Source organism: Poecilia mexicana, unplaced genomic scaffold (assembly GCF_051168715.1).
Source record: "Poecilia mexicana isolate PSO_F unplaced genomic scaffold, ASM5116871v1 scaffold_7, whole genome shotgun sequence".
NCBI lineage: Eukaryota > Metazoa > Chordata > Actinopteri > Cyprinodontiformes > Poeciliidae > Poecilia > Poecilia mexicana.
The window spans coordinates 26844380-26864222 of record NW_028263376.1 but is presented as its reverse complement, the minus strand read 5'-3'; the positions used below and the strand labels follow the sequence as shown (position 1 = coordinate 26864222).

Here is a 19843-nt window from a genome sequence, read left to right as displayed (position 1 = left end):
GGTGAGAGACATTTTCAAGTGGAAAAGCCATAAATTTAACACCTCCTCCCTCCCCTTATGAGCAGAAAGGTAGACTTACAAAAGGAGAAGGTGATGGGGGGGGGGGATAAGGGAAACTTAGGTGAGAGCGGAGGGTGTGCCAAGAGAGAGGCAGGGGAAACAAACAAGGGAAGGGAGGGGAAAAGGTGAAGAGCAGAAGGTGGTGGTGGGGGGGGGAGGAATTTGGGGAAGGGTACCGAGCACTGGACACGGAGGTGTCGAGGGTCATAAAAACTAGGAGATGTGTTCTAGCCTCTGGGTCTTCATATCTTTTACATTTCTAATTAAAAGAGATAAAGAGTGAGGGAGTCATCAATCCCACAGTGATTTCCCAGTTAAGGCTTTAGAGGGGGCTGTAAACTAGGCAGCCCGGCATCATTGATTTTATAATTAGCTATCGTCACCCCAGACTTAAGATGGAGGCTGCGTAGGAGGGCGGGGGGGACTAGGAAGAGACCTTAAAAACAGAGAGCAGGAAGCTGGCAGGGAAGCGGCAAGGCACGGTGAGGAAGATGATGACGAGGCCAGCCCCGAGGGGAGCCAAGGATGAAAGGAGAGGAAATTCAGAATGAGAAATGTATACGAAACAGGCAATTAACCAAAAGGGAATAGGGCTATATAACTGTGTGCAAAGAAATTGGATAGTTAATTATCAGTGAAATGTCATGTGAGGATCAAAATATCAGGATAATCTTTGTCCAGGAGGAGGGGAGGGGGGAAAAAAAAGTCATACACGCCCTAGTTATTAACAAATTTTATTATAATGAGCACAAACCTGACAGAAAAAAAACAGAAATACACAATGGTGTACATGTAGGATAACCTTCACACACAACACTTCAAAAGGAAATATTAAAAAAAAAATAGCCACTGGAGCTAATCTCCGGTTTGCTGCAAAGCGCTCTCAGTGGTTGCAAACAGACGTAAAACTTCATCAAGACATGACCCTCCAAGCACATACAAGGAAAACAGATTTTGCTTTGATCTGAGATAAACAGCAAACTGTAAATGTTTTTTGTTTTTAAACTTCTTTGTACGCCTAACTGGATGATGCTGCTCAACGCCACGGTGACAAAAGATGGTATTAACAGACTATTTCTTCTCTGACAGTAATAGTCCTCTGCGCATTAAAGTTTTTAGTATTATTTAACAAATACGGCGCACTTCCGAAAGTATTTATAACTCGCTGAACTTTTCTACTGTCCTGATACAATTACTAACTTTAACGTATTTTGTTGCATTTTTATTTGGTAGGGCAGAACAAGCTAGGTTCATCTCCATTCCCTCTGATACTCCCAACTTGTATCGAGTGCAACCGACTGCATTTCAATGTCACATAGATGCCACATGAATACATATTTAGCAAACCTCTGAGATCTTCACAGGACAGCTGTGTTTATACTGAGGGTGACTTCTGTAAGCAACTGGTTGCTCTTTAAGTTTATTTAGGGGTGTAAGAATAAATAATTCCCCCCCCTTTCCCCACCCCGCAATCTTTAAAATCTCCATTTTGTGGCGAGTTTGTAAAACCATATATGGCTATGAATATTTTTGCAAAACACTGTGACTTAAGCATAATCAGCAGGTATCATTCCCTTTGATTAGCACCGATGTTTAGCGACGGTTAAACCCTCAACCCTCAAATTTTCTGCCTTTGAAAACAGACAGTACAAACACCGAAATGTAGACAAAATATGCTCACAACACACAATTTTAGATTCTGTATAATCATGAAAAACACACGCCAAGCGTACGGAGTCTCAACGTAGCAACATCTCACCTAAAAACTCCTCCAGCGTAAAAAGAGGGTGCAAATACAGCAGATAAAAATCAAGCATCAAGTTAGCAAATTTTCTTAGGCAAGCTCGGAAAGTTTGTGTTATGCTACACTGAATGAACTTGGTGGCTTCAAAGTAAAGCTGAATATGGTTTACTCGCAGCGTAACTCAAGTTAATTTTAAAACAGGAAACCATGAAAAATGCATACAATATTGATTAAAAAGGGAGGCAGCAGTTTTCTTTATTAGGCAGTATAAGAGAAGGAGGAAACATCTAATGCTGACAGTAAGTTTAGTATTTTAGGCACAATTTTGGAAGTGGATGACTGTATATTAAGCTATAAGAACAAGATCGCAAAATAACAACCGAGCATCTTTTATGATTACAAAAGCAAAATTGTAGTTTGTTAATCAATAAAAAAAAAAAAAAGAAAAAAAAAAGATTTAAGCTGATCTAAAAAGCATGTGAGTTTTACAATGACATATAGAGAACTGCTTGGTGCATCTATCCTCAGTGGCCGTTAATAAGCTTACTTATTCTAAACACTGTCCATATAAGAAAGCTTAAATCACCCCAACTGTATCTGCATGAATCATCTGTGATTTTGTGCTATAAAAAGTGCATATCAAATTTTAGGTCTGAATAAAGGAAGGAGAAATATGATGTTATAAGCCTACATTATTGCCATATATTTTTTCTTCCCCCCCCCCCCCCCCTTATCAACGGCGCTGTGGAGTATCTTTATGCTGCCATGAAAAGTGTCCAAACCAAAGGCGGAGGATTTAACGCTGGAACGGAGCTTTGCCACGGTTTCCCGCAGAGCCGAGTCTACACAAAACATCATAATTACAGAGCCCGTCGTGACTCCTAATCACAATCGCCATAAAAGCGACATTACATCCGTCGTAAAGCTCTCGACGCCGCAATGATTCAAAGGAAATCATTCTGCTACCCGCCTGCGAACTCTCAAATGCCAGGCCCCAAAAATTCCTGCAGCTTCACGCTGAGCAACGGTCTTCTGTGAGTCATAAACACGGCGTTGACCTGCCACTGTTGGCACGGCTGAGGCAATAACACAACAGACTACAGGATGGGGTGGTGGTGGGGGGGGGTAAGAGGGGGACACAAGGTTGGTGGCAGATACAGAGTAATTGCATATAACATTGTGTCCTGCGTTTATAATGTGCTGTTTATGTGCTTGTTAGTCGACGCAGCTGGAAAACAAAGTCCCTTCCTGCTTTGTGAATGCTCGCTGTTGTCTTGGCTGGATATCCGCCTGTCACCATAGCGAGGTGTCTGCCAGATCGCTGCAGGAAGACACAAGGCAAGAGTGTGAATAAGTGTGTGTTTGTGTTAGAAACGGGGTAGGGGGGCGTAGGGGACGGGGGGAAAGAAAAAAAAGACACACATTGCAGTCGAAAGCGGAGGCCAGAGCGCAGGAGAGGCTGAGTGGGAGAACGAGAGCCTTAACGATGCTGAAAATTGGCCCGTGACTGAGGTACACCCCTCAGGTAAATCATTGCTACAGCTTCCTGTCACATTCTCTGTCCCCTCGTCCTCCCATCCTGCCTCCCCTCCAGCGCCTCACCTCTGTCTCAGACAGTTTCCCCCGCTTCACCCCGACTAAACTTCATTTATGACCACATATTCAAAGCTTCCATCTCTGGGCCACAGCTCCCCCGTCGCCATAAATAACCCCTTGCATATGCATGTGTCCATTCGCAAGCTCTGAAATCCACATGCAACCGGTCCTCTGCGAGGACAAGAGACGCGCGGCGACGGACAGCGTTTAGCCGCGTGCCGTGCGTTTAATCAGCACAATTAACGTACGCATTGATCTGGATACATTTTACGCTTTCACCCTCTGCTTCTCGGGTCAAAATATGATATTTCTTATTAAGGTTTGCGTATAAAGCAGGCTGATTTACAGAGCTGTCCCGTTGGCTGAAACCACATAAAGATGCTACTGGAGTTTATTAAAAGCAGTGTGCATGACAGAAGGGTATCCTCATGTTTCCTTGCGCCTTACTTAATCACTTCTTTAAATTACAATTTTCAAGATAAAATTGTCAACTCTCTCAACTTGTTGAAGGATTTCTTGATGGATTACAAGAATCAGTCTTAAAAGTGGGACTGCCTGTCTAATTGCGTGGTGATCAAACCTGTTATGGTGGGTTCCCAAATACAGACTACGAGAAGATTAAGTCCTCCAACTAGTGAAGTGGGACCTCAATTTACAGGGCACGATGGTTCAGACCATCCCATGGGTGCTTGACTGGCACAGGCTGAACTCCTCTACAGTTTCCTTCTGTCGAATTAATTTTTCCAGGGGTTCAGATTGAGTTTGAAGAAATTTCGTCACAAAGTTTTGGTTACTAGTTTATGTAGTTATACTTTTTCGTATGCTTAAGCCCCAAATTATTCATACTCCTGGCATATTTAGATATACAGTTATTTTCATTCAACTAAAAAGTTTGTTTCTGAATCAAAAATGACACAGGTAGACCTAAAAAATAATAAAACAATGTAAAAGGAGTACATATATTATTTACCCTTTTTTAGTTATGTTTTATTACAATATGGAATGTTAAAAAATATTTTTACCCTTTTAAATAATCAGTGGCAAAGTCTTTATCGACATTACAGCAATCAAACCCTTTCCATAATTGCTGACCAGCATTTGGCATGCTTTGAGAGTGGCATTATGATTATTTTGGCAATGAGCGAGTCTTTGGGGCTGGAAGGCCTTGTGCTGTCCACCCTAATCACAATAAAGTTGGTAATGTGATTTGGCCACTCCAAATGGTTAATATGACTTACAATCAGCAGAAACACGTGGGTAAGCTTAACATATTAATTTAAAACAAAATCTGATGAACGTATAAAAAAATTTATGAATATATATATATATATATATATATACACACACACACATTATAGTATATATAATGTAGTATATATACTACATTATGTTCTGTGTGTAGGTTATGAGCATTTGCTACCTTAGAAATGCGTCCTTGTACTCGGGCAACAGAAGTGCTGTTTCCTCTTCAGAGTTTTTGCTTCCCTGCAGGACTGGATCAGATTCCTCCTCCTAAATGCCAGCGTAAAGCACACACACAAACACACACAGAACAGGAGTCAGGCAGTTAACTCATATCTCTCCAGCACCTATTACAGTCGAATAACTTGCCAACTAGCAGCCTAATTGCTTCCATGAGATAATGTCTATATCAAACGACCCACTGCCCACGTTTAACTGGTGTGCATGGCTATTAGTTGGAAGCCATAGCTCATTTTCACTATCACATATAATTACACCGCGGTGACAGCGAGCGGCTCTGATAGCGCGTCTCACCGAATCAGAGCTGTGAGGCAAAGTGTCGGCGTTGGCCTGGTGTGGCAGGGAGAGCGGGGCGGGCTGGTTGATGACCACAGCGCTCCTGTCGGCGTCCCGCGGGGCGACGGCGGGGATCGAGAGCAGCAGGGAGTCAGGCTGGCCCTGCTCACAGAGGCTGTAGTGGCCCAGAGATCTCGGCGGGTGGAGGATCTGCAAAGCCTCCGGGCTCTCGTCCTCGGAGTCGGATAGCGCAGTCTCGGGACGCCCTGCCAGAAAGATTAGTTGGTGAAGAGAAGGAGGTCACGTTTCCGCTCACAGGACCGCTCTCATCACACGCAACAGAAGCCACGTCGAGTGATATTTAGTGCTCCTCCTCTCTGATAGCAGATGACACTTTTATTGTTCACATCTGCAGGGCATACAGTAGATTGATGTGCAGCTCAATTTACCTGTAGAGGCAATTGGAGCCGCGTCCCACCTGGCAGTGGTCACTGTTCCCGTCTTCTGCTCCAGCTGACAGATGTACTCCATCAACTCCTGTGGCAGAAATTACATGGATCACATCACAAGCTCAAGCAGGGGCTCCATCAGCATTACCCTTATATCCGGGATGATATCGGGCATCGTCAAACCGAAGTCACGTGAAAATGTTGCGCAAGAGACACACACACAAAAAAACAAAACAAACAAAAAAAAAAAAAATCATTTAATACAAATAGAACTCCCCTGATGCACCAAATATGAAAATCTTTGTTTTTATCCACTTTGATTTGAGCGACACATACAGCTGCGATTGTTAAACGAGTCTGCAGCTGGCAACCGCAAAGCTGGTTGGCCAACAAAAACTGTAGACACATTAACAGCCGCAGCACTGACTGACCTGAAAACCAGCATTTTATATTGCACTATAAACAATTTATATAGCACAATAACAGGAAGACAACAACACAGAAGATCCCCAACACCTGGGATATGCACCACCCCGACATTCTTGTTGCGTCAGTATGAATTTGTTATAAAAACCCAAGTTATACGACACAGGAAGCATGCTAAATGTTTTAATCGTGGTTATTATAGGAACAGTGATATTCAAACACATGTCAATTAGAAGAAACTCCTCTGCTCCTGACCTGCTTCTCTGCTCGCAGCTGCTCTTTCTCTTTCTGTGCAACCCTCCGGCTGGCTTTCAGCTCCTGCAGCTCCCTTCGTGTTTCACTCAGCTGAACCTGCGGGCCGGTCACCGTAAAAACAAAAGCAGCATTGAATATGTCAGAATCATTTATTTCATAAAGCAACAAATGGGGTGTGAACAAGTTAACTGGCTATGCAGTTCACGTGACAATTTTTACCCCCCCCCCTTTGACACACCTCCTGTACGTGTCATGACCGAAAGGACTTTTTATCACAAGGTGCTTGCTACATTGAAAGAAAAATACTGCAATGATGTACAGTCTCTCTCTCGCTCGCTCGCTCACCCGGTTGCAATCTTTTTCTCTACCAAGCTCGACCTCCAGCTTCACCCTCTCCATCTTTTCCTCCCGCAGCCTCTCTTGCATCTTCTGCAGCTCTGCGTTGAGTCTCTCCAAGTGTTCCTGGTCCAACTATGGAAATGACACACACAACGTATGAAATGCTTTCCCAAATTAGAGTCCTTTAATAACGTGCAACATCCTGAGTCGACCACAGACTCAATAATCGGAGTAAATCTATTACCTCCGCAGCGTTCTGCAGACTCTGCCTGTCTTGAGCCCAGTTGGCTCTTCCTTCTCTCAGGGCCATGCTGGCATCTGCAAGCTGAATGGTGAGTTGGGCAGCCTGCACTCGAGCCTGGTGCAGTTCGGCCTGCACATGATCCTTTTGGGCTGCCAGCGAGCTTAGATCGCTCTTCAGGCCCTCGACGGTGCGCTCGCTCATGTGGAATCGCTCGCGTAGGCTCCGCATCTCCTTCAGCGACGCTTCACTTTCAGTCTGTTGACAAAGCAAGCCGAAAAGGACACGTCTGGTTACCGTCGTGGCAAAACAGAAAGTAATTTGAGATGCTGGTGCTGGTTTTATTAAAAAAAAAAAAAAAAAAAGGCAGGTTGTTTTCGTTTCAGGCATTAACAGTAGTGGTGTTAAAAATCTGAATGCAAAGACACAATTTTCCAACTAAACCAGAATAAAGAGACACATTTTCTCTTTCAGTTTGTGTAGGGTTTTTCAGGTGGAAATGATATTTCTACATTCTTTATCAAACTCTTTCTTTATCCATCATTAAAATAAATGTTAACGTTCACCATCAGGTTATGGCAGAGATTTCTACATACACAAATATGAAAGCAGAACAGATTGTTAGGAAGCGGATAGATGAACAGACAGATAAATGAGCAGGTGAACAGACATATGGAAAGACTGACAGATGGACAAATAGATGGACAAATGGGCTGATAAACAGAAAAATGACAAATTGATTAAAAATGGATGAATGGATTGAACTTATAAGCAATAAGATGAATAAAGTCTTGAAATAATCTGTTTGGTACTTAGACTGGGAAAAGACTCAAATCAAATTCCTAATTTTTCCTGACAGCGAAGGAACTTTTGCAAATGTGCAAACATGTTTATTCCTTTAAGTATCTGACCTCCTTCCTGTGGGCAGTGGTGAGTTTCTGTGTGAGGGTGGTGATGGTGTTCTGGAGCTGCAGGACGCTGGTGTCTCTCTGGGCCAGGGAGTTCCTGAGAACCTGGAACTCTTTAGACAAACTCCTGAGCTCAGCTTCAGTCTGATCCAGCTTGTTCTAACAAAACAGGCCAAATGGAAGACATCAAAGTAAAGAACCAACAGAGTTACCAGTTTACTCTTGCCACTGAATTGGTTTAAGAGGAAAATACCTGCAGGCCGTTTTTTTCAGTCTCCTCCTCTTTTCTCAAGGCAATTGCCCTCTTGGCTCTGTCTTTCATTCTGTAAACACAGATTTTTGGCTATGGGTGCTCAAAACTATTTATGATACCCCTCCAAAAAAAAAAAAAAAAAAAAAAGTCAAACCTCTCCAATTCTGTCTCTCTTTCCACGGCTCTTTGTGTCAGTGTTTTGATGTCTTCTTCAAGCTCTCTGATCAGCTGCTCTTTTGCTGCCTTGACCTCCATTAAAGCAACTTTCTCCTGGGCTAAGCAATCTCCTAAAGCCTTTTCATCCTGAAATACCAGAATTCAAGTCAGGCTTTGGAGATCTCTAAGCATCTGGTGAGGAAAATGAACTGAACATCATCTGAAATGTAAATGTAGGACCATCAAGGTCAATTTGCACCACCTGCTGCTTCATCTCCATCTCCTCGATCTTCTGATCACTCTGCGCCAGCTCCTCCTTCAGCCTGCTGACCTCACGCTCCAACCCTCTGCGATGTCTGTCCCATTGCTGCTTCTCCCTCTTGTAGTCCTCCCTGTCTCTCTCCCTTTGCTTTTTGGCCGCCTCCTGCTCACGCAGCAGCTCAGCGCGCTCCTGCAGACACTCTTGTAGCCGACTCTGAGAGGAGACAGGGAGAATACCCGGGCTATGTCTACGGATGTCCTTTATCCACGCTCATTAATTATGCAGCTCTAAAAAGCGTACGCTAGCCAGGAGCCTCGTCAGGAGACTAACCAGGAGACTCACCTGCAGCAGTTCGGCCCTGGGTATTACCAGCAGCATGTCTGTTCCTCCGTGCGATTCGTCCTCCAGGGTCACCAGGTCTTCCAGAGGCTTCGGTGCACAGAAAGTGAATGTTGAGCTGCGGGAGCACACTTCCCCTTTAGCATCAACATATATGAACTCATACTCCAGGGAGCTGGGCTTGGGCAAGTAGGAGGCTGAAAGTGATGAAACAAAGTCTTCTTTAACATGTTAGCAACTATCAGAGAAAGACTGGAGAACTTCATATACAACGGTGGCTCTAGGGGTAAAAATTCATCCTGTAACCGGTGGGTTGCCGGTTCAAACCCCTGCTCCGTTCTTTGCCTGCTGTTGGTTATCAGAGCCCTAACCACCACCAGCTCTACTCCAACAGTGCTTCTCATTATACCTTCAACAACTGCTTTTAGGAGCACTGGACTGAGAAGTAGTTCATATGATAAACTCAGGAGACACACAGTTCCACCAGCTGTATGCTAATTGCTGCTGCTGCTAGTCTGGAGGAGCTAAGTGGGGAAGGCATTGGGAGGTGGAAGTTCGGCTGGAAACTGCAGCTCCAAGGAGGAGCTGAGTGGAAGTAGGCGGGTCTTTGTCAGAGCAAGCTTTTAGGCAGCCCTGAATGACTGTCACAGGAGATTCAAGGATTTCTCAAACATGCATGAAAGAATCAAAGCAGCACTCCAGTTATGTTTTTGAAGGGAATAACATCATAACATGATAAAAAGATAAAAAAAAGAGTCAGATTTAAAGAATATCCTCCAACCGTTTTTGCATGTCTTCCTTATAACATCTGGGGTTATTAAAAAACATATATCCAGAGCTTCAGCCCTGGAGCCCATGGCTAACGATACCCATGCTGAGAACCACTTTAATTTAAAAAATAAAATAAAATAATGCTATAATAATACAATAATTTGTTCAAAATGACAGCTTTTTAAATTATATGCTAAAGAACAGACTTGAATGAATTACCACCTAAGCTACGTGCATTAGCTAAGTCAATCTAGAAGCAATCATCTTTTTAAATCACAGCAGTTGATACAAAGTCTTTCTTTATTGGCTCTGCACATTGAAGTCTGCTCATTGGCTCAGACCCATACCTGCTCCATGCATACTCCTCACAGACAACCGCCCTGACCAGTTTCTTCCGACACACAGCACAAAGTGAACAGTGTATTCTCCAGCGAGCAGCAGCAGCAACAGCAGCAGTCAGCAGAGGAGTCTTTAAGCCATTGTTTTTTGTCGTTCTCATTACTCAACCCCCTGCTTAGCACAGAAATGAATTCACGCCACGACAGAGGCTTTCTGTGTCGGAGGCAAAGCAAGGCAGGATATTTGGCTTCTGCACAGGATGTGTGTTTTTGTTTCCCCCTTATTATTCTTCTGGAAAAATTCTCTTTTAAGTCAGAAACAAACACTGCCATCCATAAAACACAAAGATTTGCAACGATGACAGGCATTCTATAGAAATAACAATCTCCTGCTGAAGGTTTTATGTGCTGATCTGCTGTCCTAGCAGAGATTCACTGAAACTATGAACAATAAATACACAGGCATGAGTACCCTGGAAGTGCACGCAGCAGTTGACCTCTGTGCCCTCTTGATAATCGGCTGGGGCCAGAGCCCAAACGAAGGTTTCATAGTCCTTCAATGACGACCATCCGACCTGAGGAGGACAACATGCACACATTGTTATTCCTAAAAGGTAATTATAATGAAATTTATTTCAAAAGGGACAATGTACAACTGAAACACAAATGTCACCATTACATGTGCTGCGCCGGATTGGAGCATAAGCTAATTTGCATCTGTAGTCCGCTGACAGGTCACAAAAATGAATACACAAAACAACAATAAAACAAGACAGAGAACACAACACTAAAAGTTGTTTTCCAATCACAACACACACATACACACACAGTCATGCAGTTAATAAAAATAAATGCAGGCTTTCATCCAGGTCGAGGTTCATCCATTTGTTCACCCAGGCTTACATTTTTTACAATTGAATTGTTTCTTGAAAACTTACTGAAAATATTTATTGGTAATTTCCAGAAAAGGTTGTCTCATGTTGGGGCAACCTTAACCAAGAATATATGTTTGTACAAGAACTTAAATATAAAAATATACTACAGGACCTAGAAAAGCAGAAATTATTTACTCTGCTGTTAAAACAATTAAAATCAAATCAATCTAGCTTTATTTGTAAGGTGCGTCAAACTCTTTAAGCTGTTTTTTTTCCCCATTTTCATGTAAAGTGTGTCTTACGGTCACTTTAAGAAAAAAAGAAACAGATGTTGTTAGGGTTCAATGATGATTAACAACACAGTTTTTGTGGAGTCAAAAGAGATACAAAGTAGCTTTCTTTGCATTCACATTAGTGATTTTATGCAACCCTGCAAAACAAAGTGATTCAAAAGATTAAAAACCACTAAAACAGACTGTGTATATAACTTTAGTTATTCTTTTCTGTTTTTAGTAGAGCTGATAAGATTCTAGCTTGAAAAGATGCTTAGTGCATAAAATACTATGCCATTTTTCATACTACTGCTTACAAAGTAATACATGGAGGGTATAACGCACTTATACTATCTAGTTAATTAAAGAACTATCCTTCATTTGAGTAGTACGATCGAAGTTTTTAAACCATAGCTTTTAAACCTTGATAAATATTTTTTGCTGGTAGCTGGCTCATCACAATTCAGAATAATATATATGAAAACTGATTTGTCATCTCAAGTACAACGGCCTATGTACTGAGCTTCAATGAGAATGGGAAAACCTGTGGGGTCTCAATAAATCAAAAACCAACACAGGGATTAAACATTAAAAACGCTTGAAGCCGAGGGACTCAAATGTGATCCTGTGAAAATACTACGGTTTTTTAAACCACTTTTTTTTTCTATTAGGATATCCAATTTTCTCTGTTTGATCACCTAAAAAAGTTTCAGACCTTAGAAATAGGTGACACAAAATAATACACTTTCCCAGACTTTCTTAACCTGTTTCTGTTTTTTTTTATGACAATTGTCAGGACAGCGATACCTTAAAGAGCCCAATCCAGTCACTGCTGACCCAGCTGTGCTGCGAGCTCAGTGTGTAGTGGCAGTCGACTCTGCTCTGGGGGAAGTAGGCGCAGCCCACGTTTCGAAACTCCACGCGCCAAGCCTTGTCCATGGCAACACAACACAATGACAGGCTACTTTACACCTAAAAGGAATAAATGAGCTGGTGAGCAAACTTGAGCAAGCAGAAGCCTCTGAATATTTATTTGGTGTAAGAAGATAGCCTGACTGAGGCTGCACTTGAGAAAAGGACACCAGAGATAAGCCTCTATGACAGGACGGGCTATGAGCAACATGACATGTTAGAAGTGTGTTGCCGTGGCTATTTTGGTCGTCGTAAAAAAGAAAATCATTTGTTAGTTATTGTACTTTATTACATGTAAACAGGCAGTTAAAAGTGTCTGGGTCTCGGATTCGACACTACTTAAAATGAATTGAGCAGTCCTGGCTGCATCTTTAACGTACTACAGTCTCTTCTAAGTACAGAAACAGCTATGGCGCTTTAGAGAAATATTCATGCCCTTGGACTTTTACACACTTCAATCTATTTTAATTGTATTTTTGTGTTACAGATCAATACAAAATAATGAATAATTGTCAAGTGGAACAGAAAAATGTGGGATGATTTTCAAAATCTTTCACAATTAAAAACCCAAAACGTGTCACATGAGCACACTTCATTTTAGAAAATCTACATATAGATGTTATTAGCCAGGTGCTCCACAAATCTGGCCTAAGGTGAAGAGCTGTAGGCAGATAGACATTATTCAAATCTGCACTGAACTTTTTAGCCTACAAGCCAAATAGCATGTGTGGCAAAAAAAAATAAAAATAATAATAATTAGGTGAAAGATGGTGGTGGCAACATCAGGATGTGGGGATACTTTCCAGGCAGCAGGGACAGGAAAGTTGATCAGAGTTAATGAGAAGATAGGTGGAGCCAAATGTAGGTCAGTCCTGAAGGAAACCCTGTTGGAGCATGCAAAAGGGGTGAGCCTGGGTCAGAGGTCAGAGACAGACCTCACACAATGTGAACATGGATGGTACACTTAGAATAATTGTAGGGAAAATACTATATAAGGACATTTTAGGAATCATGCATTTTAGTTATTGAAGTTTGAAATGTAATGGCTAGAAAGAAATTGGTTCTTATTCCTTGTACCTTGAGTATCAAAATAAATTTCTATGTTCCAGCAGACCAAAGGAATTTAATCCTGAAGAATGAGCTCCAAATTGATGTTTTGGATAACAGCATGTTATTATGTTTCCTATTGCAATATGCTTTGCTTTGAAATATTGCAACCCACAAATTACAAATGTAACGTTAGAAAATATGAAAGAATTCAAGAGAGATAAAAAAAAAACTTTGCAAGGCACTGTAACAGCTATGCATTGCCATGACAAAGGCCAGATGTATTTTCCAGTGGGGCCACAGAAAACAACAAACCGTGCTTGTGCTTGTAACAACAGAAGAACAACAACAAACTCTTAATATGCTGCAAAACTGCAAAGGGCTCATAACCATTTTCGCATCACAAATTGAACTTTGAAGTTCTGAAATGTCTAGTTTTCTATTTTGAAAAGCATACAAAAATATGTGCGTCTATGTATTAACTGTCGATGCCCCCAATAATCACATATTTGAGGTGGAAATTTACAGCCACTTTCCGAGGGTTCATATTTCACAGGCAGCAGGCTTGAGGCCCTGCAAGAAGCAGCGCATGTCGGGGAAACACTGTGCCAGACACCTCGATGCAAGTTTATTAATTTAAAAAAACCATAAAGCGCAGGATAGTCAATTATGAATTAATGTTTTTATTGCTAATTATTGCTTGTTTTGTTTAACGGCTGTAAGTGTGAACAGAGCGGGGACAATAACAGGCTTTGTTAACTAAAGAAAAAACATCTGCGCACATTTTATCTCGAGTCCTCCATGAAGTGACTCTTACCTTTAAATCCCGACACTCTCTCTGAACGGGCTGAACAACGATGCCGCGTGCGAGTCAGAGGGTCTGTGGTCCTCAGTAAAACCACGGAAACATATTCAGGACAGCTGTGGCTTAAGCTGCTGGGACACAGCTTCTACAGTAACCCGAAACAATTACAAAAAACAAAAAAAAAAAACAACAACAAAGCCAAACAGGAGCACGACGGCGTCAAGATTCACCGTGGGATTGTGGGAGCTGTTGTTCGTCAAACAGCTGGAATTATGGAAGATCACGAGAGTCCGGACTACAACCCCCAGGATGCTGTATCACTGACAGAAGACCGCTGAACGTAATATGATGCTGCTCGACATCCAGCGTTGCGTTTCTCATCGGAAAGAGCTACAAACGGTACAGCTGGCAGATGTCAGCTTGATCCGCCAATTGGAAGGTTTGCGATGAAGGACAATGACCAATAGCAACAGCAGCGATGAAAATAATGATTTTCCTCTGCGGTGTTATTAAGGGAGTCTACAGATTGTCACACATTTGCTTCGTAGTCGACAAAGTTACACATAAAGTTACACATTACTAATTGGAAATGTAGCCTACTCCTATTCCTTTCTCTCATTATTAATTTTATCATATAAAATAATATATCTCCTAAAGTTTTTTGTGTACTTTACGATCTTAATTTATCCTTAAGTTCTCCTTAAGGATATGTGCAAATCTGATTTTAGTCTGACTCTCCAAATAATACGGTCATTTTACTTTTTGGGAGCTCATCATTCTTCCCCCTTTACTGACGTGTTGTACAGAGGGAGCACTTTTAGAACATGATGACACTATGGCGCCGGACAGAAGGTGGCAGTACAGTTTTTGAAAACCTCCCATAGCACACAATTTTACATTCAGGCTGAACGTATGCAAACTTTTAAACCTCAATCAGGCAGCGCATGTTTCTGACACTGCTGAAACCGTCTCAGAGGTATGTGGCAGTATGGCATTCAGACACATTACAAACGCAAATTGTTGTGTTTATACCCCTTGTACTTATTCAGATATTTTTCATGCTACAACCACTCCTCCATGTATTTTTGTGATTTTTTAAAAATGTAATTTCTTTTTCAATTTGTAAATATTTAAGTGTTTCTTGCCTCCCTTTCATTTTGATATATCTAAGTAAAATCCACGTCAGCCAGCTGTCAAAGTCAGTTAATTAGTAACGATATTTCACCTGTGTGAGATTTAACCATATGAATAGAGTTGCTCTCTGAAGGCCTCAGATGTTTGTTAGTGAACAAAAAGTATCATTAAGATCGCGGTGTACAGTGACTGCCAGCCTGCCAACACAAGGCTGTCCACCTGAACTACACTGGACAATAATCTACAGAGGTAAATAGCTCAGGTGGAATAACCTGTTGATATGATAACTATTTGTTGAGCTCTCTACAATGACCAGGTGTGCCACTCTCCTTGTGGAGGGATGACATGTGGCCATTGCTTATAGCTTTACATCTTGAAACAAGCAGATGGAAGAAGATGAGATTTAAGGGATTTTCTTTGGTCTGTAAGCATCATGTCGTGGAGAGAGTTTTTCTCAGTGATTATTTATATAGGCAGGTACATGTATGCAGCCCTTACTCAGACTGGCGGTGGCAGTTTCTGATGTGGGCTGCCCAAGGTGGCTTCTCCTCTAGGGAGGCATGGACTCTCAGAACATCCCCTACCCACAGGTGCTCCTCTCCATAAACGTATGCGTGCTCACCCACACCTGATGTGCCCCCGTTGCATGCGTCTCTGGACGTGAGCGCTGCGTGCACCTCTTCTTCCCTCTCCTTTTTTCTGCTGCCAGATCCAGTCTGTCCTGGTGAGGGACCGGGTAACCATCCAGGTAACAAACAAAACGAGTACATTTGCCTCCTAAACCTCAGGCCCAAAATTTCAAACTTCTCCTGCCTCATTAGTCTTAAAGCAGCCAATCAGTGCCATGCCGTTCCCAGCTACGTCTTATAAGGACATCACCAGTCATCAGAAGAACGTTTAAAATGGAGCTCTTGCATGAAATAAAATTTAAAAATTCAAATCTATTTCATATATGTAGCTATAATGTGTTAGTATTGCCACTGATGAGTTCAGACTTCCCAAATACCCAAATACTGTATTCCAAATACAGTGACCGTGGTTCTGTCTATTAAACATTTCATTAAATATATAGATAAGGTCAAATGAACCTGGTAACATTCTTATGCTATTTAAAATACGTTTGATTTTAAGTTTTAGGGGCATGCAGATTAAATTATATGTTCAATTTTGAGTGTAAAAACATATCAAAATACATCATATACTGATGTATTTTGATATGTAAATATCAGCAGACATCTTGTTACTCATTCTAAGGGCTGGTAGTTGATCTGAATTTGAAGTCTTAATGAATCATTTCTGTCACACATCACATTTGCTACATGCAGAAGAGTAGATGATGATTCTTATTGCTATGTCCTAGTCTGTTGTTGCCTATTAGGCTGTTGCTCAACAACAGTTTTATAGCCTATTAAATAGAAATGCATCGCTATAAAATTTTTCGGCCGATAATCAACATTTTTAGTAGTATCGTAGATTAAAATTTTGTCCATACACTTTTGACACTATGTAAAAGCCTCGTACACCTGTGCTGCATCACACATCCACGTTTTTCAGAGGAGGTTTTAAAGGAGTTTCCATACCACAAATAAATGGTATGTATGTATGGTTGATTGAAAAGTCTTAGGAAGGTGCAGAGGTGGATTGTGAGGGATTTGGGGGGGCATTGGGGTCGATTTAGCGGTGCACCACCCTTAATTATAACTGCATTCTGTCCAGGGGGTTTGGTTTGCTTGGATAATAACGAGCTGTGTGACTATTCTAGATAAATAATTTAAAAGTTAAGACCAAAGCATATCCATGAGTCATAATCTCCCAAAGTACAAACCTAAATCCTATTGAGAATCTGTGACCACATTTAATTGATGATGTCCACAGATGCTCTCCTTCCAATATGACAGAGCTTGATGATTTTGCCAAGAAGAACGGGCAAATATTTCAGCCTTTTGGCAGAGACGCACCCCAAAAGGCTTACATCTGCATTTTTGAAAACATATTTCTCTCATTCCATTTTATAACTAAGTGTGCACTACTTTGTGTTGGTCTTTCACACCAAGGTTTTCAAACAGAGCTTTTAGAAGATAAGTTTAAAAAAAACCTGCATGCACCCCTAATGTTGTATTTAAAGATGACTTACCTTCTGTGTGTTGATTTGCAGAAATAGGTCGCTATTCAAACCACATATCCTGTATGCAACCATACTTCTGAATCCCAGTTAGAAAAAAAACAAAAAAAAAAACATTGAAGTTAGTGGTTGTAAAGGAAATTTGGAAAAGTTCAGTGAGTAGGAATTCTTTTACAAGACACCGTACAGCAGATATCAGTTGTGCTTTACTGACTGAAAAGCCATAAAGTTGCAGTAATGAGCTTAAACGACAGCATTTACGAAATTAGTTTTTGGAGTTATTCCCTAACTCTAATGTAATCTGAACAGGCTTGAATTTAGGTCATTGGAAAAATTGGCATACTGCAGCCACAGGGGAAAAAACAAAACAAAACAACCCCGTGTTAAAAGCAAAATTGAATGTATTATGGTTCTGTAGTTACAGCGTGGATGGTGCTAATTTGGTATTACTGCAGTTATTGATGTTCATTGATGAGTCAGTGGACCCAAAGAGTGCTTTATTCCTTCCTCAATTAGTGGGCCCAGTTTGACTAATTTAGTCTTTTGACAACACTATAAGGAGGCTTCATGTAATTTTATGCAGGACGATAGTCGATGTTGAGACCCTATAAATTGTGTTTAAGTGGATTAATAGTGAGCAAAGCTAGGAGGGGGAGGGGAGGGTTTCCCTTGCTGTCTGATGATTAAATAGGTTGTTCGGCAATGAAAAGCTTATGGTTGTCTTTGGTTACAAGTCGGAACAGGAAGTTGAGAAAAGGGTTGACTAAAATTATGTCTTCAAGTAGTTTTTGTGGCAGATATGTTTGCTTTTCTCTTCAAGGTAAAAATCTGTAAATTTCTCGAACAATTTTTTATATGTATATGTGTATATATATTATATCTTTTTTTAAATAAAAGTTACATATTGCATCTTTAACTGCTATTGCACCTGCTAGTCTTTTTTGGGTCACATCTCAAACAGCTTTTGTCCTATACTCCATTCTTCTTTGTTAATTAGTTCAAGCTCAATGGGTTGGACAAATTATTTAATTTTATTTCCTGTTACAGACTCCTATTTGGATTTAGCTTATGAACTTTGATTGTCTCTTTCTAACACAGATGTGCCTTGATCTAAGCCATTGCATTATACCTCTGGGTGTTAGTTAAGGGAAATTCTTGTGGAAATGTGAAACTCTAACACAGCCTCAAGTCTTTTTCTGCTTCCAACAGGTTTCATTCCAGCTTGGCCCTCCATCTAGTTCCCTCCATCCTACCATCAACTCTTAACCACCTGTCCCTGCTGAAGAAAAGCTTTCCCATAGCATGAAACTGTCAGCTGTATTTCACAGTGGGCATGGTGTGTGCAGGTTGATGTGCATTTAGAGTTCCAGCCACACATGGCGTTTTGAATCCAAAGTTTTTCATCTATTCCTCCTTTCACTATTCTCTTATCTCAGATGTGCATCTTTACATCTCCTCCAGAGTTATCCTAGGCATCAGAATCGCTTCTCTGATCACTACTTGTCCTCGTCAAACCTGTCAGTTTAAATGGACGGTCTTGTTTGGGTAGGTGTGCAGTTGTGTCTTACTCCTTTCATTTTTGATGGTCGGGTTAATCAGTGCTACGTGAAATGTTCAATGTGATATTTGTTTTGGAAACTAGGTCTGCCTTGTTCATCTCCACGATTTTCCTCCTGATGTCTTTGCTGGTATTCATTGACTTTCATAATGCTGTTTGTTCATTAATATGATGCAACAAACTTCTGCGGCCTTCACTGAACAGCTGAATTAACACTAAGATTAAATTATTTATTACTGTCACCGATTACCGATCTTTAAAATGCCAATTCCGATTTTGGCCAAGATCAACTTTTTTTTGTCTGAAATGTCACTAAAAATAATAATAAAGTGGCTGATTTGGGAGTAGTGGGGTGAGTATTGTTTAACTGCAAACAATACTCACCCCAGTGGGTTGGTCTGTCAGTCAAACCTCTCTCACGGGAGATCAGAAGAGGACAGTGGTTGATTTTTAGACCTTTACCGAGGTAGATGACATCGTCTTCACATGCTAGTTCCAGCTGATCGCCGATCCCCCAAAATGAAGAACATCTATACCAAAAAATCGGCTGACTGATAAATCGGTGCACCTCTAGTTGTAACATGAGGAATTATCAGAGGGGTATGAATACTTTTGTGTGCCACTGTAAAAGTATTTGAGACGCTGCCATTGGGCTAGGCTGCAGCGTACACACATGACACTTCATTACAATAAAGTCTTGAGTTAAAGTGGATTGCCCATGAAATTGCTTGATCTTGACCTGGCTGCCTGCTGTTAAGACTCCTCTGCCTATCGTATTGTCCAACCTCTACCCTCAGAATCAATGCATATACGTTCAGCTTCTGAAGCAATTGGTTATGTCTCCGATACGAGATGTGCCCAAATGGTTTTGCCAAAAAAATAAAATTACCTGGCACAAATATATTGGCACAATATTTATTTAATGTTGTCATCTGATTACTTCTGGTTGCTTGGCTTGGGAATCCTCTTAGCGCAAGAAAACGGCATGACCCCTTAGTGCTACTGCAGTTTTATGACCTGAGGTGGTTTGTCTGAATATAGCGTACCACATGTCTCATTCAAAGGGAATGGCAGGTATGTGTCACTGAACCATAAATTTGCAACTTGCCTTCGGCGGTAATCAGTTGCCAAGGAAACCTCAAATGGGATTATCACCTTCTGTTGTGTACAGGCAAGTAAACTGTTAGAGTTGTCAACATGCAGGAGAGCAACATAAAAGATTT

The 19843-nt window shown here is 41.2% G+C and overlaps 1 protein-coding gene across 1 annotated transcript; it reads right to left on the bottom strand.

Annotated features, from left to right (window-relative positions):
- Nucleotides 1-778: 778 nt before the first annotated feature.
- calcoco1a (calcium binding and coiled-coil domain 1a) lies at nt 779-14142 on the bottom strand. Its single transcript, XM_014982721.2, has 15 exons — nt 13819-14142; nt 11850-12014; nt 10368-10470; nt 8790-8983; nt 8448-8660; nt 8184-8332; nt 8030-8099; nt 7780-7935; nt 6872-7126; nt 6634-6759; nt 6289-6384; nt 5608-5695; nt 5177-5424; nt 4821-4912; nt 779-3125 (listed from the first exon to the last, which is right to left on the bottom strand). The coding sequence occupies exons 2-15, from the start codon at nt 11979-11981 to the stop codon at nt 3098-3100; spliced, it is 1950 nt and encodes a 649-aa protein (XP_014838207.2). The 5' UTR covers nt 11982-12014; nt 13819-14142; the 3' UTR covers nt 779-3097.
- Between the last annotated feature and the right edge of the window lie 5701 nt (nt 14143-19843).